Here is a 17,575-nt window from a genome sequence, read left to right as displayed (position 1 = left end):
GCCAAACTGTAATATAATATTAATTTTAAAATTGCCTAAAGTGTGAATACTAGGTAAACGTAGAAAACCAGTTCTTAGAAGGCAGTGACATATACAGTTCAACTATTTTCCTACTGACCTCTCAAGTCATGGGGTAATTTGTAGTTTGTCTTACATTTGTTGATAATTTATGAGAGAACAGGAAAATTAATGATTGCTTCTTTCATTTTGATTTGTTGCCACAACAGTGTTTGCATGCAATGGATGTCCATGTAATGATCCAATATCTACCAGTGATCCTCAATCAGCTCTTCCAAATTCTGACTAGAGTGACTCAAGAAGATGAAGTCCCTGTAAATTGTACTACGTAAGTTTAATTTAAGCATGTTTTTGTGTAATGTGTATGATAGTCAGAGTGGGAAGCGTTTCCCTGGTGCTATAATGCTCTAGAGGTTCTCAACAGCGTTCAAGTGTTTTTAGTGGGGGTAGTGGTGTTTGTAATTTGGTATCCAAGACCTTTGGATTCGTATGAGAGTAGATTGACTGCTACAAATGCACAAACTTGAGCAAAACAGCAGAAGCTGGTTCATCAATAGTGGAGCAGTGACAGTCAACTGAAATCCCATAAATTGTAAAAGTCCCATTGAGAGGGGCAAACAACATATCAGCTGTCATATTATAATGCGAACAAAAAGTGATTGGTAAACCCTGTTGAACTCGATATTTCTTCTTAACAATTACAGTTTATTGTGTTGAGGCTACTGTTCCATACCCTGTCAATATATACCAGCGGATATATATATGGTCAGAAGCCAAAAATCATCTAAATTCGAGAATATGTTTTTCTTTCATTTGGCAGTATATCACACTCTCAGGTAAACAGATTGTTTCACTAGTGTGCCTCCCTATGGTAAAATGAATGAGAATGTGTTATATCCTGCTAATTCTAATGCAATGCCATTCTACCTCCAGTGGAATGTTAATGTGATGATGCTGTCAGAATATTGGGAATCTGCAGAGAGTTATGACCGTTGACTGCGCTGAGTTGCCTGTTGGCTGCTCCTGGTGGGGTCTTACTCTGGTCGTAATCTGATCTACTTATGGTCTCCCTGTGAGCTTGTACCATCTTCAATAAAACATCTTTAAATCATCTGAACTGAGTGGACTTGATCAACACAGAATTTTGGCGACGATCTTCAAAAGAACCTGCTTCTGTCACCTCTAAAACAACTTCAAGCAACTTGAAAATTACAGCACCTCCTTCAAATCAACTCAAGTTACCTCTGGCATCCTGACCCCACCAGTAACCTCCCATCAGTCGCCCACAGCAGTCTGCCAGTTGTTCCTACGTGTTTGAGAAAGTGCTGTGCCTTCAGTGAGAGTAAGTCTGCCAACATCTTCAAAGTTTTCGCTTTGTGCTGTGACTTCAAGTGAGGGTAGCCTACTAACGTCTGGGGAAGTGTTATTACAAGAGCTGCCCATTCACTCTTGGGCGTCTTCCCCCATCTCTACACGCCTCTGCTCTGCTTTCATCCGAGGGTAAGCCTGACACTCTTCAAGTCTACCAACTCCTGCATCTTATGCTGTGTCTGCATCTTGTACAGTGCCACATTGTCTGCCTCAACTGTTTTGAGAGCGTCTGCCTGGACAGTGCCTATGCAGTCATCTATCTGGTTCTTTAACCGGTCTACTGTCTCTACAGTGTCTCTCCTATTTCTTCTAGATCCCAAAGCACTGTGTGCTGTGAGACCAAGAAAATATTTCTGCTGTTTTAACTCAACTACAGCGTCTCTACATAGCGCAGTATGCTGTTCCCACAGCATCAACCAGCTCTTCAAGATTGTTACTGTCTTTTTCTGATCGCCACTGTATTTCTCACAAGTGTTACTTCTCCAGCGCTACGAATATTGACTTTGTGCCACCCCAAGGTACTGTGTTTTTTTCCTTTTTGTTAAATTTCTGATTTCTTGACATTTTTCAACTGCGTGGCTGAGAGCAGTTTAACTGTCATGTTGTTTTTTTAAAAAGAAAAACTGAGCGCGCTTACCTCCGCATTCGCTTTTGTTATGTCTCCATGGTGCCTGCCTCAACGCGTGTGAAGAGACCCGTGCAAACTTGTTTCCAGCTCTTCAACCGCCTCGAGCTCTATAACGCTGTCTTCGTCGCATCAGCAGCCTTTTGATGCTTTGACGTGCTGATAACCACCCAGCATTCACGTCTTTAAGCGTGCCCCCATTTTAAGTCCTCTGAAATTTCGTCAAGTTCTTGCCAACCTCTTGCTTTTCCAACCACGTCACGTTTTTAAAGCTTTCCGCATCTTGTTGCTGTTAACCAGTGACGCTGTTGGAAGCTTCATTAGATGCTCTTCTTGTTGTTCTTCTCATCCAATACTGCAGCGTTTTTCCAATAGGAGAACATGGCGTTTTCTTTGGGACATACAAATGATCGTTCCCCAGTTTTTGAAGGTACGCTCTGCAGCTAAGTTTCTACATTATTTTATATTCTTGTTCTTACGTAGCTGTTTGCACAAGTTTACAGATGGTTGTGCTGATGTTTTTTTTAATTCAGAAAAGGGGATGGTGATAAACAGAGTGTCTGAATTAAGCAGACCACTCTTACCCAGTCCAAAGATCAGGGCTTGATCCATCACCGTTATTAAGCTCACTGCACCATCCCAGCTCAGAACCTGGCTATATGCAAATCAGTCTGTCCCTGGCCCAGTGCATCATGGGAACAGGGCAGACTAAACTACCAAGCCAATTCTTCACCAGAAAGGAGAGAAGCTTCCGGGGACCGGTTTCTGGCATTTCAGTTATCGTCGGCCCGGCTTGCTTGAATCCTGATGGTGCAGTGAGAAAGGGACTCATGTCTGAGTATACCCTGCCACACATATAGTGGCCAAAAACGATTCAGAAAAGGGGGTGGTGATGAACAGAGTGTCTGAATTAAGCAGACCACTCTTACCCAGTCCAAAAATCAGGGCTTGATCCATCACCGTTATTTAGCTCACTGCACCATCCCAGCTCAGAACCTGGCTATATGCAAATCAGTCTGTCCCTGGCCCAGTGCATCATGGGAACAGGGCAGACTAAACTACCAAGCCAATTCTTCACCAGAAAGGAGACAAACTTCTGGGGACCGGTTTCTGGTTTTTCAGCCGTCGTCGGCCCGGCTTGCTTGAATCCTGATGGTGCAGTGAGCAAGGGACTCATGTCTGAGTATACCCTGCCACACCTATAGTGGCCAAAAACGATTCAGAAAAGGGGGTGGTGATGTTTTCTTTAAGGCATTGTGTAACACATTGTAGCATTTTTTCGTATGGTATGTCTTTTTACAGTACACCTGCAGGTTTTTTTTTTTTGCTTGTCAGTTGCTGGCAATCAAATGTTTACTTGTACATGTTTATTGGGACCATTTTCTCGCACACAGTCACATGTGCGTTGGCAGCAATGTTATCTCTGTCTATACCTGACTTATGAAAGCTAGGAGTATTTTCACAATGTAACAATGTTTGTTTATTTTTAATTATATGCATACTGTAATCTCGCTAATAATGCATTATCTTAGTGCTCGTGCCCTTTGTGCTATGCTTTATTGTTTTGTTTCAGGGCAATTATGCATAGGTTCCAGTCCTCTTGCATTTTTTTTGTCTGCATCTCTTTCCATAGAGATTTTTCATGGGTCCCTACCCATGTGTTCGGGTTCCTACCCACATTTAAGTCACTGGTTCCGACCCATGTATTCGGGTTCCTACCCGAAAAGTTAACATTGTGAACAGTGTGGATGCTTCACACTATTTGTCCATACACGGACAACTCTCGTCTTATTGTTTTACCCTACATAGGGTGTGCACAACTCTTTTCTACCTTTCTCCTGGAAGCTATGCAAGGGTTTAGCCCCTTTGCATTAAGTATATGGGTTCCCCCCATACACTGTCAGTTCAACCCTATTACAGGGATTTCATGCAAAGGTTACAGTCCTATTTCATTACCTTGGGTTCTTACCCAAATATTCCTTTTATTGTTTGGAATATGTTATGAGTACCTACTCATTTGTGCTGTTTTAACACAGTTACATTTCTGCAGTGCACAGTGTGGTTTTTCCACACAAAGTCTGCCCATACACTTATATGTGTATGGAGAGTCTTCCCAGTCATGTGCACAACGCATCTCTATCCCAAGAGATTAGTCATGGGTTCTCACCCATGCATTCTAGTTCACATATTTAGCTTACGTTTTTGTACCCTATTTGAGTGGATTTCATGCCTTCAGTGCTAAATATGTTGTGGGTTTTTTTGTATTTTTTTTAATGATATATATATTTGCACTGTTATCTTTGCATTACATGTTCGTCATTGATAATACTAATGATAATTGTGTTTATATGGGGAATCACCCCTATTTTTCCTCATTTTCCTTGTTTCTTCTTTTCTGTTTTCCTTCTGAGGTCTTCTCGTGTCTCTTGTGGATTCTGGACTTGTCTCTGCTTTTCTTTTGTGTTTCCTTCCTTTGCGTCCGTCGCAGCATGCAGCCCTGTGTTCTGTTAGTTTTCCATTTTCAGCCTCCATTCATACCTGTTCTGGCCAGTGGGTGTGTTTTGGGGGAGTCTCTTGTGCTTTCTTTTATTCTACTTTCTGACATTGTTGTTTTTCTTCTTTTCTGTTGTGTAGAAGGAAGGATGGTTTCTATGTTTGGTTTCCTTTCTTCTTTGTTTCTTGATTTCTCTCTTGTTGCTCTTTTAATGTTGTTCTCTTATTGCTCTTCTCTTGTTTATCATTGCTCTTCTCTTGTTGGTGGTTCTCTCATTGTATTCTTCCTTTTGCTGTTGTATAATAATTTTGCTTTCACTTTCTCAGGTTCTTCTCTTCTGTTTCTAGCTTTTTGTTTTCCCGTATAAGAAAGGGGGATATGTTATATCCTGCTAATGCTAATGCAATGTTGTTCTACCAACAGTGGAATGTTAATGTGATGATGCTGTGAGAATGTTGGAAATCTACAGAGAGTTATGACTGTTGACTGGGCTGAGCTGCCTGCTGGCTGCTCCTGGTGGGTCTTACTCTGGTCTTAATCTGATCTACTTATGGTCTCCCTGTGATCTTGTACCATTGTCAATAAAACATATTTAAATCACCTGAACTGAGTGGACTTGATCACTACACAATGAACTGAGTGGACTTGATCACTACAGAATGGTTATGGTTTCAAAAGAAGAATAAAGACGCATAAACACGAGGAAGCTGCCAGACACAACAGGTAAGTAAGTATTATGGCCAAATGGCTACTTGAAGTCTGTGTTGTTGAAAAGAGTAACTCCCTACACAGGAAATTCATTTCAGAAATGTTCCGCAAAACATCACCAGAAAGAGGAGTTCAGCAAATTCATCTACCTCAAGTCATAAAATATTATAGGAACCCCCAATTGTCTCTCAAAATGGATGCATTGCATAAAGAACGTCTGAAGGTTGACTTACAGAATGTTGAGAAGCCAGAGTCAAGAGTGAAAAGTTCAAAGACAAGAGCAGACTCGATATCAGTATCTGAATTGTACCCAGTTTTCCTTGGATTCAAATTGAACAAGCATTCGTAAAGCCAATAGGTCTCGCATTACTTAAATATGCACTGTCAAAGTTAATAGGGATGGCCTTTTCAAGGGAAACGTTTTGAAATAGTTGAGCGACTGTAATGGCTGGATTTTCTGAGTAGGTGGGATCAGCCCCCAGGGGCCCCTCCAACCCAGCCAGAACGTACTCACCTTCCCTCCTCAGGACCACCTATCCAGGCACCTGGTACCTACCTGAGGATGGGGAACTCGCAATATACAAGCTCATATTATTAAAAACACCACTAAATCTATAGGGATACTAAGAATACTCACTGATTACTAGGGATATCCATACCCTACACCACACTTATTCACATCAGTTGGTCTCGCGGCCACCCTGACCCAGACCGTTCTACCCTAGGGCAGATATGACACACAATCCGGTGCGTCTACACACGGGCCTGCAGAACCTAATGCTCCCTTTTCCAAACTGTTCGCAATCCTGCGAAACTACACACTAGTTCAACCTCCTAGTGTTCTCACTTATTCAAGCCACAATCCAGTGGGTATCCACACTGATCTCATATTCAGTGCTCTCACTAACGCCGCATATCAACGACGACCACATTCCTATGAACACCTATACATATATATATATATATATGGGGAAGTCTCTTCACTAAGGGTCTGCTACTACAATATTAGGAGTTAGCCAATTAATATCGTGTGCTCCCTATTCTCGGCATCATAGGTCCACTCACTCCCTATTTATGTGATCACCACTTACCTGATTGGGATTACTCATCCATTCACGTACCTAGCAAACACCTAGGAGCTTTGTTCACCTGGATTGATCAAGAATACAAGGGGACACGTGCCAGTTTTCTACAAACTGGGGGTTGTTTTATTACAACAATATAAACATTTACACAGATCTGACAAAGACTATAGGTAGAACACACCGCTGAAAGAGAAAAGATTAAACATAACAATAGCCTAGGGAATAAGGACAAGATTAAGATGCAAGTGTAAAGTAAACTAATGTGATGAAAACAATATCACCTGATTAGTGTGAAGTCTTGTTCTAGCTGTCATCTGGGTTCCTCTCTCGTCTGTGCCTTGGCTCATCTCAGACTCCCTCTCTCTCCTGCACTCTTGGGTACACCTCTGCGCTGATCGCTCTGTCTCTGGACTCCTCTCCCCCACACGGACTGTCTCCACCTTCTATCTTCAATCTTAATGGTTCCTGCCGCTCTGATCACCGTTCATTCCACTAGCTTATTCACTCTGTCTCTGCGCCAATGTCCAATTAACTCCATCTGCTCCCATAGGTTAGTCCACGATCTCTCCTCCATCTCTTCTAAAAGGCATTACTTCAGACTCCAGCTATTCACACCTCCTCCTGATAAGCAACTGCTTCTGACAGCTTCCTTCAGTTCCAGCTCACTATTCAACTCAGCTCTTCTCCAGCTTGAACCCTCTCTCTCTCTCTGCCAACTCCACTCCACTGCTGGACTCTCTGCTGGACTCCCTCTGCTCGACTCTCTGGCTGACTGACTCTCTCTTGACTGACTGACTCCGCCTCTGCACTTCACTGATATAGAATGCTGTTTCCTCATGGAAAGTTCCAGCCAGCAGCTTCCTCCCACCAATCCCATGCACCAGGCTCCTTGCGCTAGACGCTCCCACAGTGACCAGTCTGCTTGTTTCGTCTAGAGACCTGAGCCCGGGAACAATTCCTGATTAGATTCAGCTCTGGCCGGTTCTCTCCGGTCCGCTTAGGGCGAACAACAGCCTTAACTATAAACTTTGCCTTTGCCCTGAAAAGCCTCTCAGCTTCATCAAGATGGAGTCCCTCTAGCTCTAGGCCTGTAGGCCTGAAAGGGGTGAAATGCTCCTTAGCTCTGTCAGAATACCTACATAAACCATACCAATGTGTCTAATATGTCAAAGCCAATAGGCAATAGACAGGTTAAAGTCAAGAATAAAGGCATATTAAGCAGCTATCCTCTTCTAGGTCTGGAAAAAAGGGCTTAAAAGGGCCAACACAGGCTAAGAATACCTATACTAGATGCGAGCAAGACTAATGATCTATATCACTGCTAAATAAAGCCAAAAACTCTGCCATAACATTCCACCCTTAGATCCTTATCTTGCGAGCATCAATAAACAACAACAACCATCTAAACAAACATCAACATAATCTATCCAACATAGGCTAAGAATACCTATCCTAGATGTGAGCAAGATTAAGATCTATATCACTGCTAAATATCTCTGCCATCCACCCTTAGATCCTTATCTTGCGAACATCTTATAAACAATAACATCTAGATAAACAAACATCAACACAATCTATCAACAAATCAAAACCTAAAAAACTCCCTAAAAACAATGACAACTCAAGGAAATTCCACCTGAAACTCAATTGTAGGGAATAGAAACCTAAAAACAAATCAAAGCACCCTTGACTTGAATGCTGAAACATATCTGATAACAACAGAAACTAACCAAAGCATCCTCAAACTAAATGTGCCTCAACTTCTAATGATAACTGGTGAAATCTAGTGATGTAGGGACTTATGTGTTGAATGAAAACAGCAAGGGGCCTAAATGGGGCCTACTTCGGACAACTTAAGGCTAAATGAGGCCTACCTACTATTGTCAACTTAAGAACTAAATGTGTTTCAACTCCTAATGAGAGAACAAGAAAGGGCCTAAATGAGCCCTACGTACTATAGGCAACTTAAGCTAATGATGACTCATGAAACTATTGGTGTTGGGGCTAGTGTGTGAGATGAAAATAACAATAGGCCTAAATGAGGCCTACCTACTGACATTTGTCAATTTAAAGTGAAATCAGAGAAGTACTGTTTCAAGGTCTGGGCAAACATTAATACATAATCATACTAAAAGACACACCACCCAGAACAATCCAAATTTTAAGGTAACCACCCTTTGATCAATCAAGGTGAAAATGTAAGAACAGTAAGACAACCCCATTTCTACAAGATAGCTGGTGTAACATCAAGCTTAGAACAACAAAACAACCATTTTAAATCACACAGTGGAACACATGTGCGCACCACCATTCAAAAAAGTCCTTCATTGGCAAAAAACTGTTTTGAAGAAAACAGAAAAACTATAATAGGTGACATGTTTTTTTTGCTTTAAAAGTGGGACCTGCTTGTCCAAGGGATCATGCATCAAATTCTTTTATAATACTGTTACAAATAAAACATGTTTTAGTTTTTTGTTTTTTAAAAGTGGGGCCTGCTCGTAGTGATGTCAAGAAAAAATTGCAGGCCAAGGAATTAAATAACTTAGTCCAAAAGTCTTCAGTGTAGGCCACCACCCAGCATCCTCGGTATCCGGGCACTTCCTCCAATGCGGCCATCCATCACCCTTCCGGTCTGGTCTGGTCTGGTCTGGTTCCATCACCCAAAAATAATAAACTAAAATAAAAACATGAAAGTAAAAAGCTAAAACAAAAAAAAGAAGTGGAAGGGGGAGGGACCCACGCACAACCACAACTTCAGCAATCCTAGGAACAAGAGAACAAGTATCATTATTCTTGCAAAATAAAAATTTCCATTTAAAAAGCACCCCGGGTGCCTTTCATTATTGAAAAGAAAATATCCTAATTAATTAAAAACATTCAAAATTTAACTTTTAATAATATTGCGCAGGGCCTAACATACCCTAATCCTCCCTAAGCCAGCCCCTCCCTTCAGAGCAGGAGCCACGCTACAGTGTGAAGCTACTTGAACTGCAATATGATGAGCCTCTCTAAACCAGCCCCTCCCTTACATAAACAAGCCATCCGCGGAAGAAAATTGGATTGTAGCCAATCATAACGAACTGGGACGTGATCGAAACTTGCAGAGCAAAGGAAAAAAAAACTCGTCTGCACAAACCAGCTGGTCTGCCAAGGTCGAAAAACAAATTTCTCATGCCTTATTTGTGCTAACCAACGAAAGCTAGCATTTTAAAAAAAACAATTCTGTTACAGAGTACTGCCAATTAAAAAAGCTCCAGTTTTTAAAAAGACTTTTGTCCAACTAATTCAGCTAAAGGCAAGACACTCAAAATATGGGCACTTATTTAGAAAGGGGCAACTACCTTTTGCACACAAGATTATATATTCTGCATTTGGGAAAAAAAACGAATGAACATGGTCCATTGTAAAAGAGAAATAATTTGTAAAACAACATAAAATGCAGATACATTTCAACATTGTATTTAATTTAATGTTTTGCTGACACATTTATAAAAGCATACATTTTAATTTACATTTGGGAAAATAATAATGTTACATTTTAACACTTTTTTCTTTCAAAGGCACATGGTTGCCTTCCACTAATTAAAAGCACATGTTATCATGCACTGTCGGGCAAGATTCATTATACTGAACCTATCATTATTGCAACCAGCACATTCCTGTCTAGATGGAAACCCCTCACAGAAATAATTAATGAAAACAGCTCCGTAGCGTGCACTCTAACGGGCCATCTTTTTAACATTTCACTCATTTAAAAAAAAAAAACACAGCTCTCTCCGTAATCCGACTGGTTGATTTATAACCACATCAGTTCCAAGGCAAACCCACACAAATTCGTAGACGCATTCCAAAAAGAATGTGAAATGAACAGAACCCTTCGCAAAATACAAGATGGTACCTTTCCGTCAAGAAACTGACAAAGCACATAGGCAGACCAAGGAATCAAAAAAAGTCAAAATCAAACCATCAAATAATCCACTGACTTTTATAGTCAGGTCAGATAACCATGCATGTTGACAGCATGTAAAAAAAAAAAAATAAAGACTGCCATCTCAACTCAAGATATTAACCCTTTGGCAGCTCAAGCAGAATCATTTCTTCACGTTTACAGATGACACGTACACATATTTTCAAAAACGTTATCCCCAAGCACCCGAGAGCGATCCAGCTCTCTCCTGCCAAACGTAATGATAACATGCCCTGTCCAAGCCATGACCACATGGCGCTATTCACAAGCCATATTTACAAGACAAGCCTTTCACAAACATCATTTCCAAGGCGCAATGCACAAGGAACACAGCAGATCAACATGAGAACATGCACCTCACAAGCCACAATAATATGGCGCTATTCACAAGCCATATTTACAAGACAAGCTTTTCACAAACAATGTATCCAAGGCGCAATGCACAAGGAACACAGCAGATCAACATGAGAACATGCACCTCACAAGTCACAATAACATGGCGCTATTCACAAGTCATATTTACAAGGAGCTATATTCAAAGAACTCCACAGATCATATTACAATGAACATATTTCACATTGCACAGCATAAGCAGATGCAGCAAGCAATTTAATGGGCAATTTAAAAGCACTTTTTACACACATTTATACAATTGGACCATCACATAGATGTAACTGGCTTCCTCATGTAATGCCATCCTTCAACTCTGACACTTTAAACACCAAGATGAAAACCATTCCTTCCACCCTGAATAAACCAAATGCCATGATGTAATGCAATCTCCTCACGCTGCAACTGTTCAAGCCCATAGGTCTAACAGGCTACATAAACTGCAACATTACGCCAGATGGAACCAGCGTTCAGGGCACTCCCTCAGAACACATGGGAAACTCTCTAAGCACATGGCCAGGTCACACAGGATTCGTAAGATGACGACTACGCCAAAATGTAATGGCTGGATTTTCTGAGTAGGTGGGATCAGCCCCCAGGGGCCCCTCCAACCCAGCCAGAACGTACTCACCTTCCCTCCTCAGGACCACCTATCCAGGCACCTGGTACCCACCTGAGGATGGGGAACTCGCAATATACAAGCTCATATTATTAAAAACACCACTAAATCTATAGGGATACTAAGAATACTCACTGATTACTAGGGATATCCATACCCTACACCACACTTATTCACATCAGTTGGTCTCGCGGCCACCCTGACCCAGACCGTTCTACCCTAGGGCAGATATGACACACAATCCGGTGCGTCTACACACGGGCCTGCAGAACCCAATGCTCCCTTTTCCAAACTGTTCGCAATCCTGCGAAACTACACACTAGTTCAACCTCCTAGTGTTCTCACTTATTCAAGCCACAATCCAGTGGGTATCCACACTGATCTCATATTCAGTGCTCTCACTAACGCCGCATATCAACGACGACCACATTCCTATGAACACCTATACATATATATATATATATGGGGAAGTCTCTTCACTAAGGGTCTGCTACTACAATATTAGGAGTTAGCCAATTAATATTGTGTGCTCCCTATTCTCGGCATCATAGGTCCACTCACTCCCTATTTATGTGATCACCACTTACCTGATTGGGATTACTCATCCATTCACGTACCTAGCAAACACCTAGGAGCTTTGTTCACCTGGATTGATCAAGAATACAAGGGGACACGTGCCAGTTTTCTACAAACTGGGGGTTGTTTTATTACAACAATATAAACATTTACACAGATCTGACAAAGACTATAGGTAGAACACACCGCTGAAAGAGAAAAGATTAAACATAACAATAGCCTAGGGAATAAGGACAAGATTAAGATGCAAGTGTAAAGTAAACTAATGTGATGAAAACAATATCACCTGATTAGTGTGAAGTCTTGTTCTAGCTGTCATCTGGGTTCCTCTCTCGTCTGTGCCTTGGCTCATCTCAGACTCCCTCTCTCTCCTGCACTCTTGGGTACACCTCTGCGCTGATCGCTCTGTCTCTGGACTCCTCTCCCCCACACGGACTGTCTCCACCTTCTATCTTCAATCTTAATGGTTCCTGCCGCTCTGATCACCGTTCATTCCACTAGCTTATTCACTCTGTCTCTGCGCCAATGTCCAATTAACTCCATCTGCTCCCATAGGTTAGTCCACGATCTCTCCTCCGTCTCTTCTAAAAGGCATTACTTCAGACTCCAGCTATTCACACCTCCTCCTGATAAGCAACTGCTTCTGACTGCTTCCTTCAGTTCCAGCTCACTATTCAACTCAGCTCTTCTCCAGCTTGAACCCTCTCTCTCTCTCTGCCAACTCCACTCCACTGCTGGACTCTCTGCTGGACTCCCTCTGCTCGACTCTCTGGCTGACTGACTCTCTCTTGACTGACTGACTCCGCCTCTGCACTTCACTGATATAGAATGCTGTTTCCTCATGGAAAGTTCCAGCCAGCAGCTTCCTCCCACCAATCCCATGCACCAGGCTCCTTGCGCTAGACGCTCCCACAGTGACCAGTCTGCTTGTTTCGTCTAGAGACCTGAGCCCGGGAACAATTCCTGATTAGATTCAGCTCTGGCCGGTTCTCTCCGGTCCGCTTAGGGCGAACAACAGCCTTAACTATAAACTTTGCCTTTGCCCTGAAAAGCCTCTCAGCTTCATCAAGATGGAGTCCCTCTAGCTCTAGGCCTGTAGGCCTGAAAGGGGTGAAATGCTCCTTAGCTCTGTCAGAATACCTACATAAACCATACCAATGTGTCTAATATGTCAAAGCCAATAGGCAATAGACAGGTTAAAGTCAAGAATAAAGGCATATTAAGCAGCTATCCTCTTCTAGGTCTGGAAAAAAGGGCTTAAAAGGGCCAACACAGGCTAAGAATACCTATACTAGATGCGAGCAAGACTAATGATCTATATCACTGCTAAATAAAGCCAAAAACTCTGCCATAACAGCGACTTTGTGTGCATTGTTTCCAGCTGTACTAAAAAGAAAAAATGATGACAATATGACCTCTATGGCTACAACTACAAGAAGTAGACTTCTTTATCAGAGCTAAGCTTTTTCTTTAAAAAAGAGTGTTCTATACAGGACACAGAACATGAAGTTTGAGTTGTAAGTGGTGGACTTAAAAGGTATAAAAAATGTATAGTATCGACTTTTGACAACAGGCCAATATGTTTCATGCAGTGGTGAGAAAGGTCATGTACGTCTTTACTTTGTGAAAAAACCCACTATTAAAGCGACATGTTATCAAGCCAGCTGAAAAGGATAAGAATGAACTTGCAAAGGGGTAATATGACCATCCTCAAAATACAATGGGCTTAATGGACAGCTCAACCTAGCAATGGCAAATCATGAAAACACATGAAAGCTATTGGCTGAAAAGGGCTGCCCCAAAGCCAATGCTTTCTTTTATGTACTTTTTTAAAGTATTGGTAACAAGGTATTTTAGACAGGTAACGCTGTCTGCAGTGAGACCTAAGGAGCAATTCTGCCACACCCTAATCTCGACAGCTCAAATGCTGATGGCATACTCCTGCTTCAATATTCCTGATGATCAAAACATCCAAGGCATTCACCAATCTGGTTTCCATCTCATCAAACTAAACAACTCATTTTTTCCTGACTAGTTATAGAACTCAATTGACACACTCTTTCTCTCAGGAGCAATCCAGGAGGACATTGTAATCGAATGTATTGATGGCAAACATTTCTTTGTTGGACTAGTCACCTGACATTGCCTTAATCCATTTCCTATTCAATAGCCATGTTATTCAGGCTACTTCAATATTTTAACTTGAAAAAATACACACCTTGCCTCCTAGCACAACATAGGCTTTGCTGTGCAGCTTGCAGAAGGTTATTGTTTTCAATGAATCAGAGCAGCATTCAATTATAGCAGTAGTTAGGAGAAACATTGTGAATATTAGGGAGTTATTAATGCGCCCAATCAAAGAGATTTAGGGCAGGATTCTGTATTAATAAAGTAACTAAAGTCAATTTAACAAGACAATATGTCTGTAGTTAGGAAGTTCTCTAGCAATATCGTTAATACCGAGAAGGATGGGCCTTTTTACCGCAACAGCTTCTAATGTGTCCATTCATGGCAAAAAACATGAAATACTCATTGAAAATGTGCCTTTATTGATAAGGCATTGTACTGTAAGTTCACAAGAGGGCAATATCTGACAAAATAGCCAGGGAGTTAGATCCCTGGTATTAAGGCTGAAGGAGCACTTGAATAAATGACTAAATGAGTGAGTGAGTGAGTGAATGGATGAGGAAATTTAGAAAGCACACATACAACGTGTGTGATACAGATAAGATCAGTTTTGTTGCCTTTGCAAAACGAAGCAGTATTAAAACTCAGCCAGATGTGAAGAACACAAGCATTCCAAATTGTGAAGACCACAAAATGAAAAAGACTACCTGTTGATGTAGGCACATTTGAAAGCAGGACTCTTAAAAAGAAAACAATTAGTACAGATAAAAGACCTGGAGGGGGGTGTTAAACCTAACATTCCCCCAGGTCTTTTGCCTTCACTCCCATGTTTTTGCTGAACTTATTTTTGTTGGAATTAGGACCCTGTGCTTGTTACACCTGCTAGCCAGTGGTAAAGTACTTGTGCTTTCTCCCTTAAACATTGTAAAATTGGCCTATTTCTGATTGGTACATTTAATTTACTTATAAACCCCTTGCAAATAGTGCTACTTGTACCCAAGACCAGTAAATTAAATGACGCTAGTGGGCTGCAGCATTCAAAAGTAGCCCTGTAAGACAGTTTAAGACTGCCATTTCGACCTCGCAAAATAAACCTTATGTCAGGCCTAAATCTTCCTTTTTAATACTAATAAGTCACCCCTGTGGTAGGGCTTGAACACTCCTCGGGCAGGGTGCATATTATTTAAAAAGTAAGACGTGTATTTAAGTTTTACATGTGCTGACAGTAAAACAACTTTTTTAAGTCGTTTCTCAATGTTGTAAGGCTAACTCGCCACTGGACTAAAATTGGGTTAACCTATTACAGTTAGTAAGTGGTAACTTAAGCTTGGAAACAGATAGTGAAATGCCTCACCCAGTCATTTGAGTTGTAATTAAATGGTAAAGTTGCATTTAAAATTACGCTTCTGAAAATGTCACTTTTGTAAAGTTGCTATTTACCTGCCTAAACAAAGTGTGCCTTTCTGACAGTGTCCAGGGTTTCATGACTGTGAATGGCTCTCCTGTGGTGTGTATCACTTTCATAGGTAAAAAGGGTGCCTCCCCTGAGCAGGATGTCCTGGGGTGGGGGGGGGGGAGGGTTCCAATCAGCCCTTCCTCAGCTGAGCATTAAATGGTAGACTTGGGGCTAAGGCCACCCTTTTATTTACTTCTAAGGGATACCTGCCCTCTCTCTGGCAAATGCAGCTCAAACCTAGGCCTGCTTGCCCTTTGTTACACTAGACAGTTTTGAGCCAAACACAGGAAAGAAGAAAGGTTAGACAAAGAGAGCATCCTCCATCCCCAGGCTGGCATTGGGTATAAGATTAGCAGTTTCTGAACTTCTCATCAGAACACTCCTGGACCTCTGGAAGGTTCAGAAGAAGGACTGCACTGCTATCTGAAGAAGAAAGACTGGACCTGCTTGCATTGAACCCAGGCTCCCCAAAAGTGACTTAAGGGTCAGTTAGCTGACCTTCTGTTTAAACGTGTAAAAACAAAAACATAGAAAGACAGCCAATCTGTCTTGGCTACTTGCATGGATATCGAGGATAGACTACATAACTTCTGTAGATTCCTTAGAATTCATTTGACTAGCCTCCATAATTTAACAATTATTTACATTTAGGCATGATTTACAATTTCACATCAAATCATTCGATCCTCAATATTAAGCAATGTCAAAAGATGCATAATTATATACATGTGCGTAGGTTGATGTCAACAATTGTGTAAAGCTGAAATATAAAACATGCAGTTATAAATTATAAACATATTTCCTGCCTGATATTTCGTTGTGTCTAGTCATTACCTTTCATATCATGCTAAATATATCCAATCATTGGTATACAACCTAGTGCACAAATATGTAAAAAACGGGGATTCCTTGCGTTTCAAGATCACATCATACATATGACTGCCTGAAATGACATTTTTACATTTTGTTGATTTGACCCTTTGACAAAGTCAGTAGGTCTGCCTTATTTAAAATAGCACCCTTTATATTGTAAATTTACATAGTCATCTGTGGGGGCCCGTGGGGGTTTGGGCTTCATCCTACCACTATTGGGGCCAGACCCTACAGCCAACCACATGCCGCCCTTGGCAGCCAGCTGTTCATGGCTTGGGATTTGTTGCCTCTGGAAGGGTTGGATGCAGGGCATTGCCGCAGGCCGTGTGCGGCATGGGTTTGGCTTTATATATTGTAAAGAAATATTACTTTATGTTTAAAAAACACTAGAAATTAAATTAAAAAACACAAACATTTAAGTGATGTTACAGTTAGGTATGGTAATCATACCTTACTTTGCGTTTAAAAAACCTTAGAAAATCACTGAAAAAAACAACATTTTAAACGGACGTTATGGTTAGGTGACAATGTCAGTTGAAACATACTATTTTAAACTAACAAAACCCCTGAAATTCACCAATTATAGTACTCTTAAGTTTTTGCAATTCAAGCCTTAAAGTAACTATAACTCGCACAATAGCCATTAATTTGTCCTGTGCCCTGCACCTCTGATGGACACGTGTGTCCGCAGAGGCTGGGGCTTGGGTCTCTGTGGGGGGGGGGGCAGGGGGGGAATTGACCTTATGGCCTGCTAAGAGTCAGGCCCTGTAGCCAATACCCCACTGTACGCAACATTTGGCTGTGCGAAATTGGGAGAGGTTGGCTATCCGCGGGGAGTTGTGTGCAGAAGGCAGTCCCCTGACCCTTCCCCACTGCAGACAACCAAAGACTGCACAGTGGAGTGGTGGGTCCCTCACAGAGGGTCATGTGCAGAGCGCTAGCCTTCTGAACATCCCCTACTTTGTACAGCCAAAACCCTTGCACAGTGGGGTGGAGGGGTTAACTGCTCGTTTGAGTTTAGGTGCATTTTACCTCTGAAATTGGATGCAGGACCTGGCCAGAACCTTAGCCCAGGAGAGGAGTTAGATGCCTGTTATGGGTTAGGTGTATGCTCAACTTAAAATATGATAAAACAAAAAACATCACAATTGACTGACAAAAGCAGGTTAAAGTGATGTTATAGTTAGGTATAGTAATAATAGTTTAACATAATTTAAACACTATTCACAAAAAAACTAAGGTTAAAGTGATATTACTGTTATTTGT

General features: G+C 41.5%; 1 protein-coding gene across 5 annotated transcripts in view; it reads left to right on the top strand.

Annotated features, from left to right (window-relative positions):
- Positions 1–17,575, top strand: part of DOCK11 (dedicator of cytokinesis 11) — a 1,133,414-nt gene that overhangs the window by 597,844 nt on the left and 517,995 nt on the right. For all 5 annotated transcript variants that reach the window (XM_086918718.1, XM_086918717.1, XM_086918722.1 and 2 more), the window contains one exon: positions 228–346. In XM_086918718.1, the coding sequence (XP_086774844.1) occupies positions 228–346 (119 nt within the window). The remainder of the gene's footprint in view (positions 1–227; positions 347–17,575) is intronic.

Source organism: Lissotriton vulgaris, chromosome 4_1 (genome assembly GCF_964263255.1).
Source record: "Lissotriton vulgaris chromosome 4_1, aLisVul1.2, whole genome shotgun sequence".
NCBI lineage: Eukaryota > Metazoa > Chordata > Amphibia > Caudata > Salamandridae > Lissotriton > Lissotriton vulgaris.
The sequence above is the reverse complement of the archived record's forward strand: the minus strand, read 5'-3'. Positions and strand labels throughout refer to the sequence as shown.